This window comes from Lissotriton vulgaris, chromosome 1_2, assembly GCF_964263255.1.
Source record: "Lissotriton vulgaris chromosome 1_2, aLisVul1.2, whole genome shotgun sequence".
NCBI lineage: Eukaryota > Metazoa > Chordata > Amphibia > Caudata > Salamandridae > Lissotriton > Lissotriton vulgaris.
Window position 1 is genome coordinate 67,566,912 of NC_141686.1, and position 18,711 is coordinate 67,585,622.

At 46.3% G+C, this 18,711-nt stretch overlaps 1 protein-coding gene across 1 annotated transcript in view; it reads right to left on the reverse strand.

Moving 5' to 3' along the window:
* The window catches only part of ITFG2 (integrin alpha FG-GAP repeat containing 2), an 819,025-nt gene extending 816,224 nt beyond the window's left edge, over window positions 1-2,801 (reverse strand). The window contains exon 1 of the mRNA XM_086952820.1: window positions 2,610-2,801. Within this exon, the coding sequence (XP_086808946.1) occupies window positions 2,610-2,705 (96 nt within the window). The 5' untranslated portion in view covers window positions 2,706-2,801. The remainder of the gene's footprint in view (window positions 1-2,609) is intronic.
* Window positions 2,802-18,711: the final 15,910 nt, after the last annotated feature.

The following is an 18,711-nucleotide window of genomic DNA, read 5'->3' on the forward strand; positions in this document are numbered from 1 at the left end:
TGCAATATCGAGCCCAGGCAAACTATTAGTTGGGAGAGAATGCAGGTATTAAAAGACACGAAAAACTGTCAGAAACTAAATTTTGCTATCGACTATTAAAATCAGTCCGCAATTATTCTGCTTCTCGCAGCCCAAACGTAAGAGGTAAGAACACTCTATATTCACTCGCAGGTGCAGCAGCGGGTCCGGGAGAGACTGCCACCGTCTCCCTACCGCCTCTCTCTCTTTCTCTCTCTCTCTCTCGCTCTCTTTCTTTCTCTCTCTTTCTTTCTTTCTCGCTCTCTTTCTTTCTCTCTCACTTTCTCTCTCCCTCTCTTTCTCTCTCCCTCTCTTTCTCTCTTTCTCATTCTTTCGCTCTCATTCTTTCTCTCTCTCTCTCTCCTTTCCTCTCTTTACTTTCAGTGGTCATGCAGACTATGCAACAGGGCTAGTAATCTATGCACCAGGAGACATGCAGTCGAACCACAGGCATGCCACTGTCTAAAGCAAATGTGTTAACGCCTAGTGGTGGGGAGGGAGCACGAGGTCACCCCAACTATTATAAAATCCAAAACTCTTGAGTATCTCGGCCTCAATCACCATGCAAGCTCTCTGTTGTTTGACGGTTCTAGTGATGCCGACTGTACCTTAAATTTCACAGATTGGAGTATCCACTAGATTGAGTGTTTTTAGGTGCATGGAATGGAAGAAACACCCCCAGCAGTTCATAAAGTGGGTACCTTTTAATCCTAAGCCCCTGTATCCCTTCATCAGCTTCCTCCTTTTCCTAAGGAAGGTAGGTCTATTCCTACGACTGGCTCTTAATGTTGTCCCTGCCTATAACAACGCAGTTCATATTCCACCCTAGAGAACTTCATTCTGTCTACAGCTTACCCTGATGGGTCAGAGGACAGTATTGGTAAACCATGTGTAAGCCTGTGAAAGAGGTTTACGTTTGTTCTGTAGCTAAAATGAAAACCAGCTCAGAACGTTTCAAGCATGGTGCCTTATACGGCTTCTAAATTGTGCACAGAGTTAAAAATTAGTGGCAGTGATGTGCTCAGTTCAATGAATGGCCAACATGTTTCTCTGCTTCCGTGTACTTTACAGCTTTATTAGGCCTGTTAAAAACTGACATTTTTCATTATAAGTGCATTCTAGAGGTCAGGACGTGGTTACTCATAGACTGAAACAACATATTATTATTATTATTATTATTACAGCCACCTGGAGGTTTCCCGGTGCCCTCGGAACAACGCAGAAAAAGAGAGAAAAAATTATTGGTTAAATAACCACGTTTTAAGACCTTTGCGAAAGTTCTTATAGATGGTTTCATGCCGAAGTGGCATGGTGAGTGAATTCCATAGTGAGGGGTGCTAGATAAAACAAGCACTGGCGTTGCCAATAGGTCTCGCAGTAGGAAAGTTGGAGCTATTACAATTGCAAATAACAATGCCTTATATTTTTGTTTTCATTTTAAAAACATAAAGGGCTTTGTCATTTACAAAACCAATAGCTCCAACTTTCCTACTGCGAGACCTATTGGCAACGCCAGTGCTTGTTTGGATGCTGTAATGAACCCTACGGAGACTGGTTGGCAGCCTTTTAGTAATTTTAAGTATGTATCTCTGGTAGTGAGGTCTTTGATCATATGAATTGTCATTGCTGCCGTTTTTATTTATCAATTTTAGTCATGTGTGATCTTTTTTTGTGATTGCCTTTATTGTTGTTCATTTTAACATACCAAATAAAGTCTTTTTCAATTTCGAAATCCCAGAGGAACACTTCTTTACAATTTCAGAATAACAACATATTAAGAAAAAAACAATATGAATCTAAACCTACGACGTACAGTTTGTATGTAATTCCTTGATAATTGTAAATAAATCACTGTGCTATAGTAGAAGGATTGCAACTTATGAGCCTGAAGTAACAAAATTATCGCAGTATCAAACGCAGTAGCCCTCTTACCTATCTACATAAAATACAAATCTGTGAACTCCATGTTGCACGATGTGCTTTGCAGCAGGCACATTAACCCTCTATGCAACTTTAGAAGTCAAAATAAATTGGACAAAACACAGAACTCTCCCAGCACTTCATTAACCACCAGAGTTATCATAATGCTATTATAATTCCCTCAAAACTGCTGGGCACACAAATATGTCTGCAGCAGGTGTCTTGACCCTGCAATATATTTTAAATGCAGTCTCTTTGTGACCATTTAAGTAAGTTAGATCAGATGTGCAGTTTCCTTTGTCATTGTAGCCAATTTCTTTGCAGCCTATTTTTTTTTTTTAAAAACCATTTCCTCTGCCACGCCATGGCCCCCAGGTTATGGGTTGCCGGAGTATTTTCTTCCAATTACAGCTTTGCCTGGGATTTAATTTGACAAATAGGTGCATTCTTGGTAGGAGATGACGAGTTAGATTGCACTCAGTCAATTGCACTACTAAAACACCCAATATTGCTGGAAAACATAATACCTGGGATTGGAAAACTGGCGTACCGGTGACATGCCACCGAGCGTCTCCAAATGCCACACATTATCGAAATGTCACACTGAAGAACACTTAAACTATGGAAATATTACTTGAAGGAAAATGAAGTTGGCAGCTTCAAGCACTCGCCTTATCATTGTCCGCATCCCCCAAGCAGATAGCGTGCGGAAAGAGACTGCCGCTAAACTCCAACACCGCTCTCTGGACATAGCTGAGAGACCGCATTGGGCGAACAAGTATGGGATTTGCCACAAAAATATTGCCTTCCCTGCGGCAATGAGCATGGATGTGTTGCTCTGGAGTGGTAGTCCCCTCTCTACGTTTTTGACAGCAGTTCAGAGACGTTATGACGACCAAAGCAAAAGAGCGAGCGTTAACAACATTCGTTGTCATAGAAAGAGGACCAGTTGGACCACACCGGCACATAACACACACTCAGTCCTAGGTATCCAACGTGCTGAAGCAGAAGAACTCCATATTACAGGATCATTGGCTCAACATTGCTTGCCTTATGAACGCGGGTAGCTCGACAGCACTAAAATAGAGACACAATTCCGAAAACAGGGATTTTGGCGTAAGAAGCGCGATCATCTCAGGCACAGCTTGTAATAGCGGCCATATTGAATTGGGATAATTTTCTATTGTTTTAGAAGAAACAATGGCAGTACTTAAGTGCAAAGTTACTTTCATTAGAATTGAAAGAGAAATCTTCAGTTTTCCTAACATAGTCAATAACGAACGCTGTGACTCCTTATTCAGTGATATCGTTGTTTTATATAGTTCGAACTCAGCCGGAGAGCATTGTAGTGCTTTACACAATCAACAGTGGAAGCTTGCACTGCCTCAGCCAGGTTCCATATCCCTTTCTTAGAGAAAGAATACTAGACAAGTCTTCGTTGTCAAAACCAATAGTCAGAGCTTCAGTCTTCTTAAAATAGTTTGGATGGTTGATGTATCTGCACCAGAGAAAATTGCATTTGTTAGCTCTCACATTTGTAGTCTAAGTAGTAGCTTAGTGGGCTTTGGTTACAGCTATCCTTGTGTAACCTTTGCCCCACTTGATCGCTTCCTTTTGTGTTTACCTAAAGATCCCTCCCCATCTGCTGTGCAGGAGGTAGAATTGCGGATGTGGTCTTGGGCTAGTGTGTCCCCTTGGTTTCAGCTCTATTGTTATCCCCTTTAAGTGATCACATCATGGCGTCCTGTCAAATTCCAGTGATTGAGGAGATAAAACCAAAGGCAATCAGCTAAAAGCTATCAAGATTGTTCAGTGTTTGCTAGATCAGTGGTGCATCCATCTAAAGCTTCTCTAACACATCAGAGTACACAACACACAAATCATGTCACATTCATATGCACAATGCAGCTGTCCTACAGCTGTCTAGTGTTTGCTTCTTCAGTGGTACATTCTTTGAAGTTATACTGACAAATAATACCCTACTATGAATAATCATTGCCATTCTGAAAAAGTTGTTTAAACCTTCTACGTCAGGAAACACTTATAATGGCAACAAAGTTACATAAATAGAAAAAGTACCTAAACACATAACTTGAAGCTGAGCAATGGACAACTGTACACCTTAGCAAAACATATTGCAGTGTCCTTCAGCATGAAAATTACCTTCATTGCTTTAGATCTGTGTTACAATTTCTATATTTTCTATTAAAAGGGAATATGAATTAGAGATCACTGGTCCCCTGATGGATAGATCATCGCAGTGTTCCAGGGTTTTCATGGTCCAGGTACTTTTAAACATTCCTTTCCTAGAGTTTTAGGTGCTCTCTGTCATTACATACGCTAGGTATTCTTTAGCATTTTCTATATCTTATAACTTTCACCTAGCCTGCGCTCCTCGACGCCTTTTTTCTTCCAAGTGTGGTCGGCTTCTGGGTTGGGCTATTAAAAGGCCTGCTCTCACTGCTCATCTTGGGGCTGCTGCTGCTGTTACATTTGGGCATTGCTAGCTTGCTATCCTGGACCTTTCTGCCCTACATTGCTGTGAGGAAAAACTAGACTACAGTAAACAACATAGTCTAGATTATCTCACTGATGCCCTAAACGGACTGGCCTAACTTTTCCAAATGTCTGAAAACGAATGCATGTAGCCCTACCATCTGCAAGTAGCCCCAACCTGCTCTATCCTTTTTCGTTGGGTACATCTTGATGCTTGTTTGGAAATCTCAGACCCCCTCCCCTCTACCTGCAATATATTCAATTCAATTCAATTCAATAGAGACTTTATTTCGGTTTGATTCAACCATAAAAGTACAGAAGTCATAAAATACAATTGTTTAAAAAAAGGCATAATCATCATAATCGGTAAAGTGCAAGTACAGTGATATAATACCCTGTATACATTAATTCATTGGTGGTCTGGTACATTAATATAGTAACATTCATTAATCCGGGCAATTTCGCAGTCTAAGAGACAATTTTAAAAATTCAGTCACTTGAAGAATACTGTTTGTATGCAATAATTGTAAGTATAACAAGGCTGGTCGGATCTGTTTAAAATTAAGTTTCTTTAAAAGGACAATCAGGTAGCGTTTTCGCGGGTATTCATAAAAATCACATAAAAACATAAAATGCAGCATATCCTGTGGAGACTTTCCGTCGCAGCCACAGGGTGCTGGGGTTTTACTAAAATAATCTTTTTTTGGTCTGATTAGCAGATGATGAAACAGGTTTAACCTAAATCTTGTTAACAGGAACTTCTCATGAGTGCTCAATGTGCCAAGTAAGTAGGGCTCCATTGTTTTTTTTTTTTTTAATTTTGAAAACCTTTATTGCACAGTATCATAAAAAAAATACGGGCCTACAACCATCCGGCCGGCCTCGACAACTTATTGAGCACATCAGCAAACAATACAGCAACGCAGTAGTACTTCAAAACAAAATACGGTCCACCTGGGTCACACTATAGATATTTGTACTACTGGGAAGCAGGAGAAGTTAAGGTTTATTTTAAAAGTTTTTCGTGAAGAATATTAAAATAGTAGAGACTAGAAAGGATCAAGGACCACACAGTCCGTCCGAAAACTGAAGTGGGCGACGCCCATCAAATAAATCCAGCGAGCATTGAGACACAATCAAAATGGCGGCACAAGGACATTGTAGTAGGATAGACAATCGCATAGTATGTTGTGTGCCGGTCGCTACCCACCCCTCTACAACTCACTCCATTGACCCAAAGAAGAAAGGGGAAAGGAAAAGAATGTAGGAATAAAGAAAAAATTAAGGCCCATAGAAACCGAAACGAACAAAATAAAATCCCCCCCCCACTACCCCCCACCCTACACGCATGCCGAGGCTACGGCCTACCCCCCCCCCCCCCAGCAGTGTGCCTGTCGCCCAAAAAAGAGTACCCGAAATAAAGAAGAAAGGAAAAGAAAGAAAAAAGTAAACATGTAAAACCGGAGGAGGGCCAAACGTATGTGTCCGAGACAACCATCATGTACATTACCGGCCGCCCCACCCCCGACCCCGAATCAAATCACAACCAACGTCCAGCTCCCCCGTCTATCCATCACAGTCCTAGCAATGCAGACAACAATAAGTATGAAGGGAAAAGCAGCTTCAACCTTGTCCCTTGCGATCCAGTGTGCCAGTGAGGTACGATAGTAAAGTAGCCTTATGGAATAGGAAGAGTAGCCGGAATGACCACAGCGGGACAGGCGCAGTCCACCAATATCCACCCAACTCAGGGCCTTGTGATCCTCAAATATACAAAACGGGGCAGCACACAGCAGCAGTCCTCCAGAGTCAAACAACCAAAGCATAAGCAGCATGCCCAGAATAAAAGTGCAAGACTCGCCAACAGATCCCGAAGGAGGTGCCAGGCATGGCGTCCAGGGGCGATCCTCCAGCCTCTGTGCAAGTTCAGGAAGTGCACTCCTCTCCACAGCTGTAGCAGTCGGTATCGCGGCGGTGTTCAGCTCTCTCACCCTCAGCGCCTCCATGCATCTCTGGAGAGGCAGCTCACAATAGTCGAACCCAGGGTGTGGTGAAGTGCTCCGCACGCGAACGCCAACTCGGCCAGTCGAAGAGAACGGGGGCAGGATGGCATCTAGTCGGCCCCCCAGGTCCTGGGCATTGTCGCACAAGGCAGCTCGCAAACCGTCTAGGGCGCGCAGAACATCGCCGATCTTCAAGGGCGCCTCAGGAGAGGGGAACGCTGCAGCTCCCTGGACATGGGGCTCGCAAACGTGTGGCAATCCCCTAGCCCGGCCGCCGGTATCCATTCCAAGCAGCAGATCATGACATCGGCGCCCCGACGGGCTCAGCCAGGGCGTGGGGATTAGGGCATCACACACCATCCTGACGCCGCATACGATTGCGGAGCAACGTCGGCCGCTGTAAGCGCCCCCAGCAACAGACCGGATCGTCAATTGCAAGCGCTGAATACTCCGTCCAAAATGGCCCCTTTCACTTCGATTGAGGATGAGAAGGCTTTCAAAGTAATCCTGGGAAACGGATACAAATGTTGCATTGGCCGCATCGAAGCCGTGGAAGCGTGGAGATCAGAGGATTAAGTCTCGTTACTGCGGAAAACTCAGCGTAGCTGCCGCTTCCCGTCGACCGACTCCGCCCTGCTTTCAATGGCCGTTGTTGTCGAAGTCAGGCCGGCCGCAGCTGAGAACAAAGGACCGGTCCCCGTCGTCAATTACCAGCAAGGAAACAAGGGCACCCTGTCACTTCTGGCGCAGAAGTCGGGGAGCACATCGTTGGAACCAGCATTAATTCCCAAGTCCGATACCTCGACGCAAGTACAGGATAGTTCGCAGGATGAAGAGTGGTACGGTAGGGAAACGGACGGGTCGGCGGAGCCGAGGGTTTAGGCGGCCATCATGGTTGCAGGCTAGGCTCCTCCTAGGGCTCCATTGTTAAACAAGTTTTAACCATGACATATTTTCTTACACTTGTTTTCTGTAACTCTACCCCTTCCCTCTGGGTCTTCCTGTCCAAAAGGAAAGCTCCAATATAGATGAGTAAGTGTAAGGAAAAGGTCTCTCTTTAAATGGGCACTTCCAAGTTTTTGGACTGATGCAGCAGTGTTTTTGACTCTGAAATTGCACTAATACCTGAAAACCAGACCTCAATGCCTGTGCCCTTAAACTGGTATGTCCACTTGGCTCTTACCAAATTGGCTACGCTAACTTACCTGTACGTCCCTAGTAGTAAATAATACTCGGGGCATGTAAGTCAGAGGGTCCCCTCAGAGACTGAAACACTGGTTGTGCCACCCTTGATGTGACATGAATAAAACGAGACTCCCAGCCCACGATTTGCAGGCAGGAAGAACAGTTTAAACTGCTAGCTCAAATTTGACATTCAAAGTAATGGCAAAGCCAAACTTCTCCCTGCTATATGTGTATGTCACCCCTATGGCAGGTCGATCGAGTCCTAAGATAGGGTGCAATATATCTTACGTGCAGAACATGTAATTTTACATTTTCTGATAGTAAAAACGCAAAACTGACGTTTGTACTGTGCAAAAGCTTGGTCGCCCAATTGGCGAGTACAGAGTTACATGCAGACTTCTCAGCTGTGCTAACTTTGGAACCATGCAACCAAATTGAGTCATCCAAGGTATCAAACAACTTGTTCCATTAAGTCACTTAATTCAAAGGACAACATTATTGTAACAAGTTACAATGTGCAACTTTAGCAAAGCTACCACTTTGTTGCCTTTAGTCCCCTATACCAATACTGGTTGCACACATGGTCCTGTCACCCCAATATATCCTTCTGCCATCCTGGGGAGACATGCTAATGACTCCCAGAAAATGGTACATTAGTGGCCTGCTCTGGAATGAGGTGTCACCTCCCTCCTGTAGGAAGCTACACAAGTTTTGGCCCAAAAGGCATGCTTCAAAGGAGAAGCACCCTTTGAAGGGCAAATGGGTACCACTTGGGAGAGGGGCTGCTCCACTGTTCAGGCAGACAGGCTGGCATTTGGGACACAAGATTGCCAAACCGAATTGCCAGGGGTCTTAGTAGCCAGACCTCTGATTGGGTTAGGGAGCTCCACACACCAGGAGAGGGATCCTGGCATATGAAATGTGCAGGATGGTGCGCCCTGGGATGCCCAGATGCCACACTTCACTGGAAGTGATCATCAGGTGGGAGGGAACTTGGTAGCCCTTTGACTACTGACATCATCCTGTACATTACCTGGATTTTCTGAGTATATTTAGGGCATCCCTGGTGCCCAGAACTCAGATGTCGATTGGACTGGAAGACGGAGCAGGTAAGAATAGCTCCTTGCACAGGGGAACTGGCAAGGAGAAGCTACACTGTCGTGGACTGCACTTGGTGGCTAGCAAAGGAGAGGGACTGTTCCTGCCATGTCCTGATTAAGGAGAAGTCCTCTCCAGAGCCTAGGCAACACCAAGAGACTGCAAGGGCCAGCTGACTGGCCTCATGTTCACGACACAACAGCTGAAAAAGCCCGCTGGGGCAAGTTGGTAAACACCACTGTGTAGCACCAGGGACCAGAACCAAACACAAATTTGGACCCAAGTTCCCTGAACCATGAAGTGCCATCAGAGTGCAGCTAGAACCCCCAGAGAAAGAGTTATCAAGCTAGGAAGGATTGGCATGAGACCGCAATACTGGGCAACTGGTAGTCCAGTGGTGACTGGACTTCAACTAGCACCAAGAGTACTTCAAGGGCCATCGACCCAGTGACTAAGATCACCACCCCCCCTTTGTGGACTGAGGAGTAGTTGTAGAAAGAACCTCATCGACTGCATTGCTTCCACAGCACCCTTTGAGCATCCTTCATCCCTTGCATTAGGACCACTTCCATAGGAAAGCCCAGCAGAGGATAAAATGGTCTGGATTTGACTGAACCCTGCTGAGGTAACTGTGTCTGAGGATCTTGCGGGTCCCCCTGACTGATTCCCCACTGGAGTTGGTCGCCTTAAGTGACCGCATTGCATCTAACCCAAACTTTTTAGTGAAAAAGTTTCTAAAAGTCAAATTCGGTGAATTTGCCAAAGCTTGTTCTCAGTTGAGTAAATGCTTTGATTTTCTATTTCTTGTAAATTCTATGTCTCTGGATAGTGTTTGTTGTGGTGTCTAAAAATACAGTCTATTTTTATACATTGGTGTCTGATTTCTGAGGTGTCTTGTCGATTTATTGTTCATTTGTGTAAGCCTTGCTGCACGAGCCACATCCATACTGGTTTGAGCTGAAGGTTTGACAAATGATACCCAAGGGTCCTAAACGGGTTGGTTAGTGTATTACATGGCGAGGTCACACAGCCACACCATATAATACACCTACGCTTTCCTGTTTTCAGTTTCTATTTTTGGTAAATTCTGGTGGTGTTTTTTCAGTGTTTTCCAGTGATTTCCATACCTCAAAAAAACTGTGCTTTTCAGTGTTTACTCATTTTCGCGCCATAAAAAACAACTGAAACGGTGTTTTACCGGGGTTTATGGAACACTTTGCTTTTATGATTGCTTTTTCAATTTTTATTCAGAAATTATATACTGCTCTACAGTTCAGTTTTACTTTTTTAAACATGAAATATTCAAGAACACATACATACTCCCATGCACTGACTACCTTCCCACGAGTTACCCAAAATGCCGGTTTACTTTCTCTAATTGTTTATACAGCCTATATTACTATTAAATGTAAAGCAAGATTGTTTTATGTTACACACAGAGAAGTTCGGTTTTTAGAACACAGATCCTTCACCAAATTATTTCAATGTGCTCGCAAAGTGAATAGCTAAGGAAAATGATACTTAGTTATGGGGCACTGGAATTATGCGGCAGAAGAGGAACAATTATGCTGCAGAAGAGGGCCAATTATGCTGCAGGAGAGGGCCAATTATGCTGCAGAAGAGTGCCAAATTACGTGGCAGGGTTGACAGAGTTATGCAGCAAGAAAATGTAAACTATGCTGCATAATGCGGCACATTTGCTGATAGTATTGCTTCACTATTTCAACACTTGTTAACACTGTCTGGGAATAGATTGTACCTCATTAGTACCAAGTTTAACAGTCAAACATAGCCATAAGCAACAGAAAGGTGACCATTCAACCTTTACAATGGGTCTTCCGTTACACTGCAACACATGGCACGAGGCTTTGCCAATGCTTGTAGCTAATTGCGATCAGGAGCTAAACTTTCCTAAAAACTCTTTGTTTTCAAAACAGGCGTTCCAGCTTTAGCTTTAACATAAAATAGCACCTTCATTCCCCATCGCTTATTGTAGTATTATACCTCTACTTGTACTTTGTTTGCTTTTGTAACCTGCACACATATCACTATTTCCTCCTGTAATGTACCGATTGCTACCTCATGTATTTTGGTTGCTCACTATTGTCACTTTTGATTCATGTAACTTAACGTTTGCTTTTCTAATTTGTTCACTAGTAATTTTCTCCTCGTGTATCATTACTGTTCCTATTGTGAAGCGCTCTGACACCTTCGGGTAAAGTCTGCGCTATATAAAATCGCATAAATAAATCGCTAGGTCCCTTGGCTTACATAACTGAACGATATTGGTAGAAGTTTAATACCTTAAGTACCACAATTAAAAGAAGAAAAAAAATTAAACAAAGATGTCGTGCAGTCCCCAAAGATCTGAAGAAGATTTGTTTATTCTTCATTTGCCACTTAAAAAATCTGGTGGTGGGAATTGCCCCTAAACTCCCCACTCAAAAATCTGGTTGAAGGGTGATACATCCCTCGTAGTTTGTGCCCCCACCACGAGCAGAAGCACGACGGAGAGCACTAGGTCATGAGCGAGATTCATTTATATTTATTTATTAGAGCTCGGTTCTTGGCTCCCGGCCATGGCGTAGCACTCGGAACTGCAGGCAGTGGCAAGAGAGCTCAGGAAGGGGAGGAGGGGGGCTTCACTGCTGGAATTGCAAGGGGCGCTGTACATCCAGTCTGACAGTGGCTGTAACAAGGGGTGAAAACAAAAGCCTAAATTACAAGTAAATGGTCTTTTAAAGACCTGTTAACTACTCGGGTGTGGCTGCAATGAGACAGACGCCAGGCATCAAAGCTGTGCCAGCCCGAGGTGACACACACGACGGGGGTGGGGGGTGGGCTGATACAGACACTCTCTTAAGAAAGTCTCTTCTGCCGGGATACCGGAAGAGCAGATGCTCGTAATTAAAATGGCCTTGAGGAGCTGTTTATGGGGTCACAATCCTGGGATAGCAGAGGCTGCGGCTAGTCAGGCCTGAGGTGAACTGGCAAAAAGAAGTATATACAAGTGGTGCAGTAGTTTAAATGTAAATATATTTGGTAGAGCTGTTCTTGGTCAAAGTACAAGTTCATACTTCCTGCAGAGCGGATTCAAAATTTGCAAACATTCGTGACAAGAATTTTCAATTCTATTAAGGACTAGGAGGCGAGGATTATGCTTGTCTCATTTCTTTATTGAGATGCTCAGCAGCCAAGTAAAAAACCACATTACCCAGAAACACTTGGGTAATAACCATAGAGTCTTGTAGTATAAATAGGTGTACAGACAATCCCACTTCCTCTTTCTTTGGTGAGGAGAATCCAGGAAACAGTAAACAATCCAAAACAGTCAATGAAACAGGAGAGTTCAGTCCATGGAAGGTAACGAAGAGAGTTATCCCAAACAGCCGAAGGCAGAAAAACAGGAAACTTCTTCAGAGAAGATAACAGGCACTCCTACGAGGAACCGGAGGCGCATCACTTGGGATCAGAACCTGAAAAGAGACACAAAGACGTAATATTCATCCCAACAAAATCAGGAATATTCTGAAGTAAGGGTGGGAAAAAAAGAAGACAAAGCAATATATACTGTTGTAACAGAATAATGCAAAACAATTGTCAGTATCATAATGCACAATCTATGGGTGGGATAATCCTCGCCTCCTAGTCCTTAATAGAATTGAAAATTCTTGTCACAAATGTTTGCAAATTTTGAATTCTATTGCAGGACAGGAGGCTCCGATTATGCTTGTTCAAAGCTCATCCAACACCACAGACGCAACCGTAGGTACAGGTTTAAAGTAAAAAGTCTTAAACACTGAATCTGTTGACCAATCAGCAGTTTTCATAAGATCCCCCAAGGTGACTCCCAATGAAAAGGCCTTAGAGGCCATGGCTCCACGAGCTGAATGAGCACCAAAAACAGAAACATCAATCCCTGCCTCTCCCATAAGCCACCGTACCCAGCGAGCCAACGTAGCAGGAGTAACGGGGCGGAAAGGCTTCAGTAATGCAATCAACAGTTGACCATGCATATCAGAACGAAGAAGAGAAGTACTCACCTCATAAGCTTTCAGGCATTGGACCACACAAAGGTTGGGACGAGTCGGAAAAGAAGGGTAAGAGATAATCTCAGTATCAGTCTTGGTGCGCCGGGAAAGTCGAAATGTAACCCCTTCAGGAGTAAAACTCCGACCAGCAAGATCCAATGCGTGAACGTCAGAAATCCGTTTGCAAGAAAGCAAATATAGCAACATGGTAAGCTTGGCCGAAAGTTGTTTGCGTGAAAGCAAGGAATTAACCGGCCAAGCTTCTAAAAATCGCAAAACAACCGAAACGTCCCATAAGGCCACATATTTGGGACGCGGAGGAACAGCCATACGAACGCCCTTAAGGACTTTGGACACTAAAGGATGCTCTCCTACAGGTTTACCATCAATCGGAATATGGCCTGCCGAAATAGCAGAGCGGAAATTATTGATAGTACGGTACGCCAAACCAGAAGCCGAATACAAGGAGGCCATAAAGTTGACAATTAAAGAGACATCCGCTGATGTCGGATCAGCTTGCCGTTGAGCACACGAATCACTCCAACGTTTCCAGGAACCCCTGTAACGCTTGTGGGTATTTGGGGCCCAGGCGTTGCTGAGGAGTCTGGTAGCGTCCGATGAAAGGCCTGACACAGCCCACCGTTCCCAGAAATCCGCCACGCCAGGAGAAGGAGAGAGCCTGACTGAGCCAGGGGATGCGGATTCTGAAGCGGATCTAACAGGAGATTCCGCTTCTGAGGCAGAAGAAATGGCAATGCGCAAGTCATTTCCAGGAGAACAGGGAACCAAGGTTGAGCCCGCCACAGAGGAGTGATCAGAATCAGCTCCGCCTGAAAACGCGTCACATAGGCCAGAACCCTGGGGATCATCATAAACGGGGGAAACGCATAACACAGGGAGGTCGGCCACGGTTGAAGGAAGGCATCCGTTGCCAGAGCATCCGGGTCCGGTCTCCAGCTGAAGAACCGGGGAAGTTGGGCATTGAGCCGGGACGCAAAGAGGTCGATCTGACAAGGGCCCCAAATCCGTAGAAGTTGCCGAAACACACGCGGATGGAGTCTCCAGTCGCTGAAATCCCTCAGGTATCTGGAGTTCCAATCCGCCACCACATTGCGACAACCCGGAAGGTACTCCGCAATAACTGTGATCCCGTTGTGTAGACAGTAATGCCAAAACTCCTTGGCGATCTCCGCCAACAACCTCGAACGAGTCCCCCCGAGCTTGTTGATATAACGGACTGCTGATACATTGCCCATCCGGAGAAGTATACAGCAGCGGGACTGAAGTGGAGACAGACATTTGATTGCGAACGATCCCGCTAGCAACTCCAAACAATTGATGTGGAGATAGCGCTCTTGGGGTGACCATCGTCCCCCTGTCGTGACTGAACCGCAGCGGGCTCCCCAGCCCCATTGACTGGCATCCGACTCGATCACAATCTCCGGAGGAGATCCGAAGAGGGCTCTGCCGTTCCAGGCCTCCATGTGATTCAACCACCACGTCATCTCCGACTTCGCCTCCTCCGACAGAGGGATGCGGTCGGAATAGCGAAGGCCCCTCTGAAGATGCTGAATCTTCAAACGCTGCAATGCACGGTAATGCAGCGGAGCCGGAAATATCGCCTGCAGAGAAGACGCTAAAAGACCGACAACTCGAGCTAATGATCTCAACGACACCGTCGGACTCGAGACAACAGACCTCAATTCCCGTTTGATGTAACGAACTTTCTGACGAGGTAGCAGAAGTTGACAAGAGAGGGAATTGATTTGAAACCCCAAGAAATCTATCACCTGTGTAGGTTGAAGTACAGATTTGGGAACATTCACCAAAAACCCCAGAGACTGGAGCAGGTCTACGGTCCACGTCAGGTGAGTCATAAGCTTTACCGGACAATCCGCTAACAGGAGGATGTCGTCCAAATAGATGATCAAGCGAACTCCGCGACTGCGGAGAGATTCCACGACCGGACGTAACAGTTTCGTGAAGCACCACGGTGCTGACGAAAGGCCGAATGGAAGAACCTGATATTTATACCATATCCCCAGCCACTGGAATTGAAGAAAACGGCAATGGGGCGGAAAAATCGGAACAGAGAGGTATGCATCCTTGAGGTCTAGACGGACCATCCAATCCCGTTCCCTCAGGAGATCCCTCAACAGATGGATTCCTTCCATCTTGAAGTGGCGGTAAACCACCCCCGCATTGAAGTCCTTCAGGTTGAGGACCAACCTCGATCCCCCTCCCTTCTTCTCCACAAGGAAGATTGAGCTGGCAAAGCCCTGAGGATGGCGCACCGTCGGCATAATCGCCCCCTTGGCCTCCAGAGACCTGAGTTCCTCTGTGATGAACTCTCGACTTTGGCTTGAGAAATGGAGAGGAAAGGGAAGACGGGACTGACGAACAGGATGATAAAACTCTAGCTTGAAGCCCTGAACCGTCTCCAGCACCCATGCATCGCTGGAGATTGATCGCCAGTTCTCTAGGAAAAGGCGAATCCTGCCCCCCAGAACAACACTGCATGCAGGAAGAATTCTCACCTGAAGTGGCGGAATCGTGGTAGCCGCCGGAGGATCCACCAGCGCGTCCTTTTTTAAACTGGCCACGTCCTTTTCTGGAGGGATAGAAGTTCGAACGTGGGGTATATCCCGAATCCTGCTGACCTCCCCGCTGGGACTGGTACCCCTTCTGGGAGGGCTGCTGCTGACCACGGCCGGAGGAACGCCCCCTACTTCTTCCGGCCCTGTTGAAAACCGGACGAAGGGTCCGGCGGAGAGACGCTTGAGCCTTATCCAGGCCGCTGAAGGTATTTACAAAGTTGGTCAGCTCTTTCAAAAATGGTTGTCCAAAAAGAAGACCCTGAGCCGCAGGACCCGACTCCGAAGTGGCCAATTCTTACAGTTTAGGGTCCAATTTTAGCAAAATGGACGGCGCCGCTCAGCAGAGAGCGCACAGTTGGCATTACCCAACTGGCAAATGGCGCGTTGAGCCCAATTAATTAGCTCATCCGGATCCACCATTCGATTAGTACTCTTTGCCAGAAAACCAAGGTCCAACATTTTGGTGAGGGGCCCCAGGAGATCCAAAACCTTGTCCTGGCAAGCCCGCCAGGACCTATCCAGACCCTTTTTGGGGTCTTTCGCAAATTTGCAGAGGTACGTCGTCATGGTGGGATCCACCTCAGGGGTCTCCGCCAGATGATCAGCTAAGTCTGGTCGCGGGCACTCAGACCGGAGACGGGCACGTACCTCCTTCTCAAAGGGCTGACGTATGTGCTGCTGGACGTACTCCGTCACAGCCTGGGAAGGAAGCCAAGCCGTGGACTGGGGGTGGACAATGTCCGCCGGCTCAAACGTAAGGACAGGTGGATGCGAAGACGCATCGACAAAATGCTCCTTGCATTTCTTTTTCTTGGGAGGGGGAGGAGCGGGATCCGAGGAAGAGGAGGACTGCAGTTCATCGCTTTCATCTTCCTCAACAACAGCGGCAGGTTTGGCAGAGGACAAGGACTGCGCCAATTTCTTGAAGACTGAAGCATGTGGATTAGCAGGTGAAGATGAAAACTTCTTAGCCGCAGGGACCCAACCCTGCTCTTCAGCATATTTAGTCAAGTGCCTTTTGAGAGGCGTGATAGCACACACTAGTGCCTTATTCATTGAGTGTTGGACTCCACGGTCCAAAGCCTCCACCAGATGCTGCTCCATGGAGTCTGGAGCCTCCTCATCGTACTCTTCATCCTCCTCATAGTAATAGTCACTCATGATTCACAAGTGGTGTGAAAATATGCCCACAAATGAGGAATGAAAGGTATAAATAAGCCAAAGGCTCAAGTAAAGGGGGGTGAAAAAACCCTCACAGTAAGCCAAAACTGTAGAAACTACAGGTCAAAATATGTAGAGAGTGGAGGGAGGGCTTACTGACACCAAAACGTCACCCTAGGCAAAGCCTATGCCAAATTTTACAACCAGAGTCTTGTTTCAGAGACTGGCGTCGACAGGGTCAATCCTGGAGGCTGTGGGCGTTAACGCCGCAGGGGACGTCCTTCAGAAGAGCTCCGGTGAGGAAACAATACAGAGCGCTGGAAATATCAAAACGCGCATGCGCGTTGAACCGGTCGCCTACCAGGAAGGAGAGCAGCTCGCGCGAACAGCGCGAGGCTGCCCTGACCCCAAAATCCACTCCACAGCAACAAGAGAACCCAGGCACCACGCGCCCGATCTCAGGGTGGAGATGCCTCGCACCCAGCCGCGCCGCCACCGAAACGGAAACCGAACGGAATGGCGAAGGCAAGCGCAAGCAGCGCGAGAAGCGCAGAAACAAAGCGGCAAGAAATACCAAACATAAGCCGCAAGCAATACAAAGCGCAAGGCAAACAACAATAGTAAGGTAAGAAGCACTTAACTGGCTGCGGAGCAGCAAAGAAAGAGGAAGTGGGATTGTCTGTACACCTATTTATACTACAAGACTCTATGGTTATTACCCAAGTGTTTCTGGGTAATGTGGTTTTTTACTTGGCTGCTGCGCATTTCAATAAAAAAATGAGACTAGCATAATCGGAGCCTCCTGTCCTGCAATAGAATTGGAAGCGCTGTGTTAAAGGTGTGCGGGTCGGGCATGCTGCACGTCACAATGGAGGTGCAGACGCTAAGGGGGGGTGTCCTAATGCACCAATGAGTGCCACAAGCCGCTTCTGACCTGCCCTCACGGGTATCACGGCTTGGAGGGCCTCTTGCAAAGGCTGTAACCCTTCCCTTTCCCAAGTCATCACTGTGTGACACTTGGGAACGGGAGGGGTTGTACGAGGCAGCTCTAATTGACTGAAAGGCAGCCTCTGGAGTACAGGGCTGACACTGTACATGCCCAGGGCTGCTTAAAAAATGTGACGCTTTAACACGTCATTACTCGGCGGTCCCGGGGACTCCGAAGTGCTGCTGGCCTGGGCTGGCAGAATTTCAGGCCATACTAGACTGCTTAAGTTAAATTCATTTTCAGCCAAAAACATGACGTAAAAGCGCATGCGCCCCTATGAAATATGCCCGGGTGCCTGATGTCTGTTTTTTGACGAGGCGATCTGCACAGTATGCTTTGTTTTTAAAGCAAAATGGATGGTAATTGCTTTTTGCAATTACCATTCATAAAGCTGTGAAATTACTAAGGGCGCCCAACTATAGAAACTGCCACTACACAGAACTATCGCCGAATGCAAAGCGCAGTGCCCGTTTCAAGAGCACGGCGCTGAAAGTAAGTGTGTTTGAAGGCCATGAACAGCGGGAGGAGGGGTAAATGTTTCATGGAATTACCAATGCCTTGGCGATGAGGAGCCTCAGTCAGAACAGCACAGAGTCAGTGGCAGTGCGTGTGCAGAGGCTGTTAAAATGGATCTGCCTCTACAGCATGACGCAGCTGAGGGGTGAAAGTCTAAATGTAGTGACTCAAACGTGAAGGAGCTTCAAGAGAGTTAAAACGCTTTTGGGGTAAGGGAGTTTGTGTATTCACCCCAAAGCGCTGTACTTGCTCACATAAATAATCAGAGAGATAGTGTCTAGAACATATCTAGAACCCCTGCGCGACGTATTCGTGAGTGTATGAAGACTGCGGCATACTTCTGGAACAGCGCTGTGTGATGTAGAAGTATTGCGAAGCAAGCGCTTTCGCACAGGAACAAAAGCCCTAGGACAGCAGCTGACTTAACGAGCTGGCGTACTTCGAATAAATAGACTGGCAGAGCAGAATCCATGAGACATGCTGAAAGGAAAATAGACACGCTGAGAAGAATTCATGAGATGCGCTTTGGCTCCCTCAAGTGGCCAAAAGGTGTAAATGGCCAAGTGGTGAATCAAATGTGAAAAATTCAGCGATACTCGGTTTAAACCGGGTCAGCTGATTTGCAGTCAGTAGGGTAGTATCGGGCAGAGTCGGTTTTAACCGAATTCCGAACAGCCTAAATACACCCCATTTCCTCA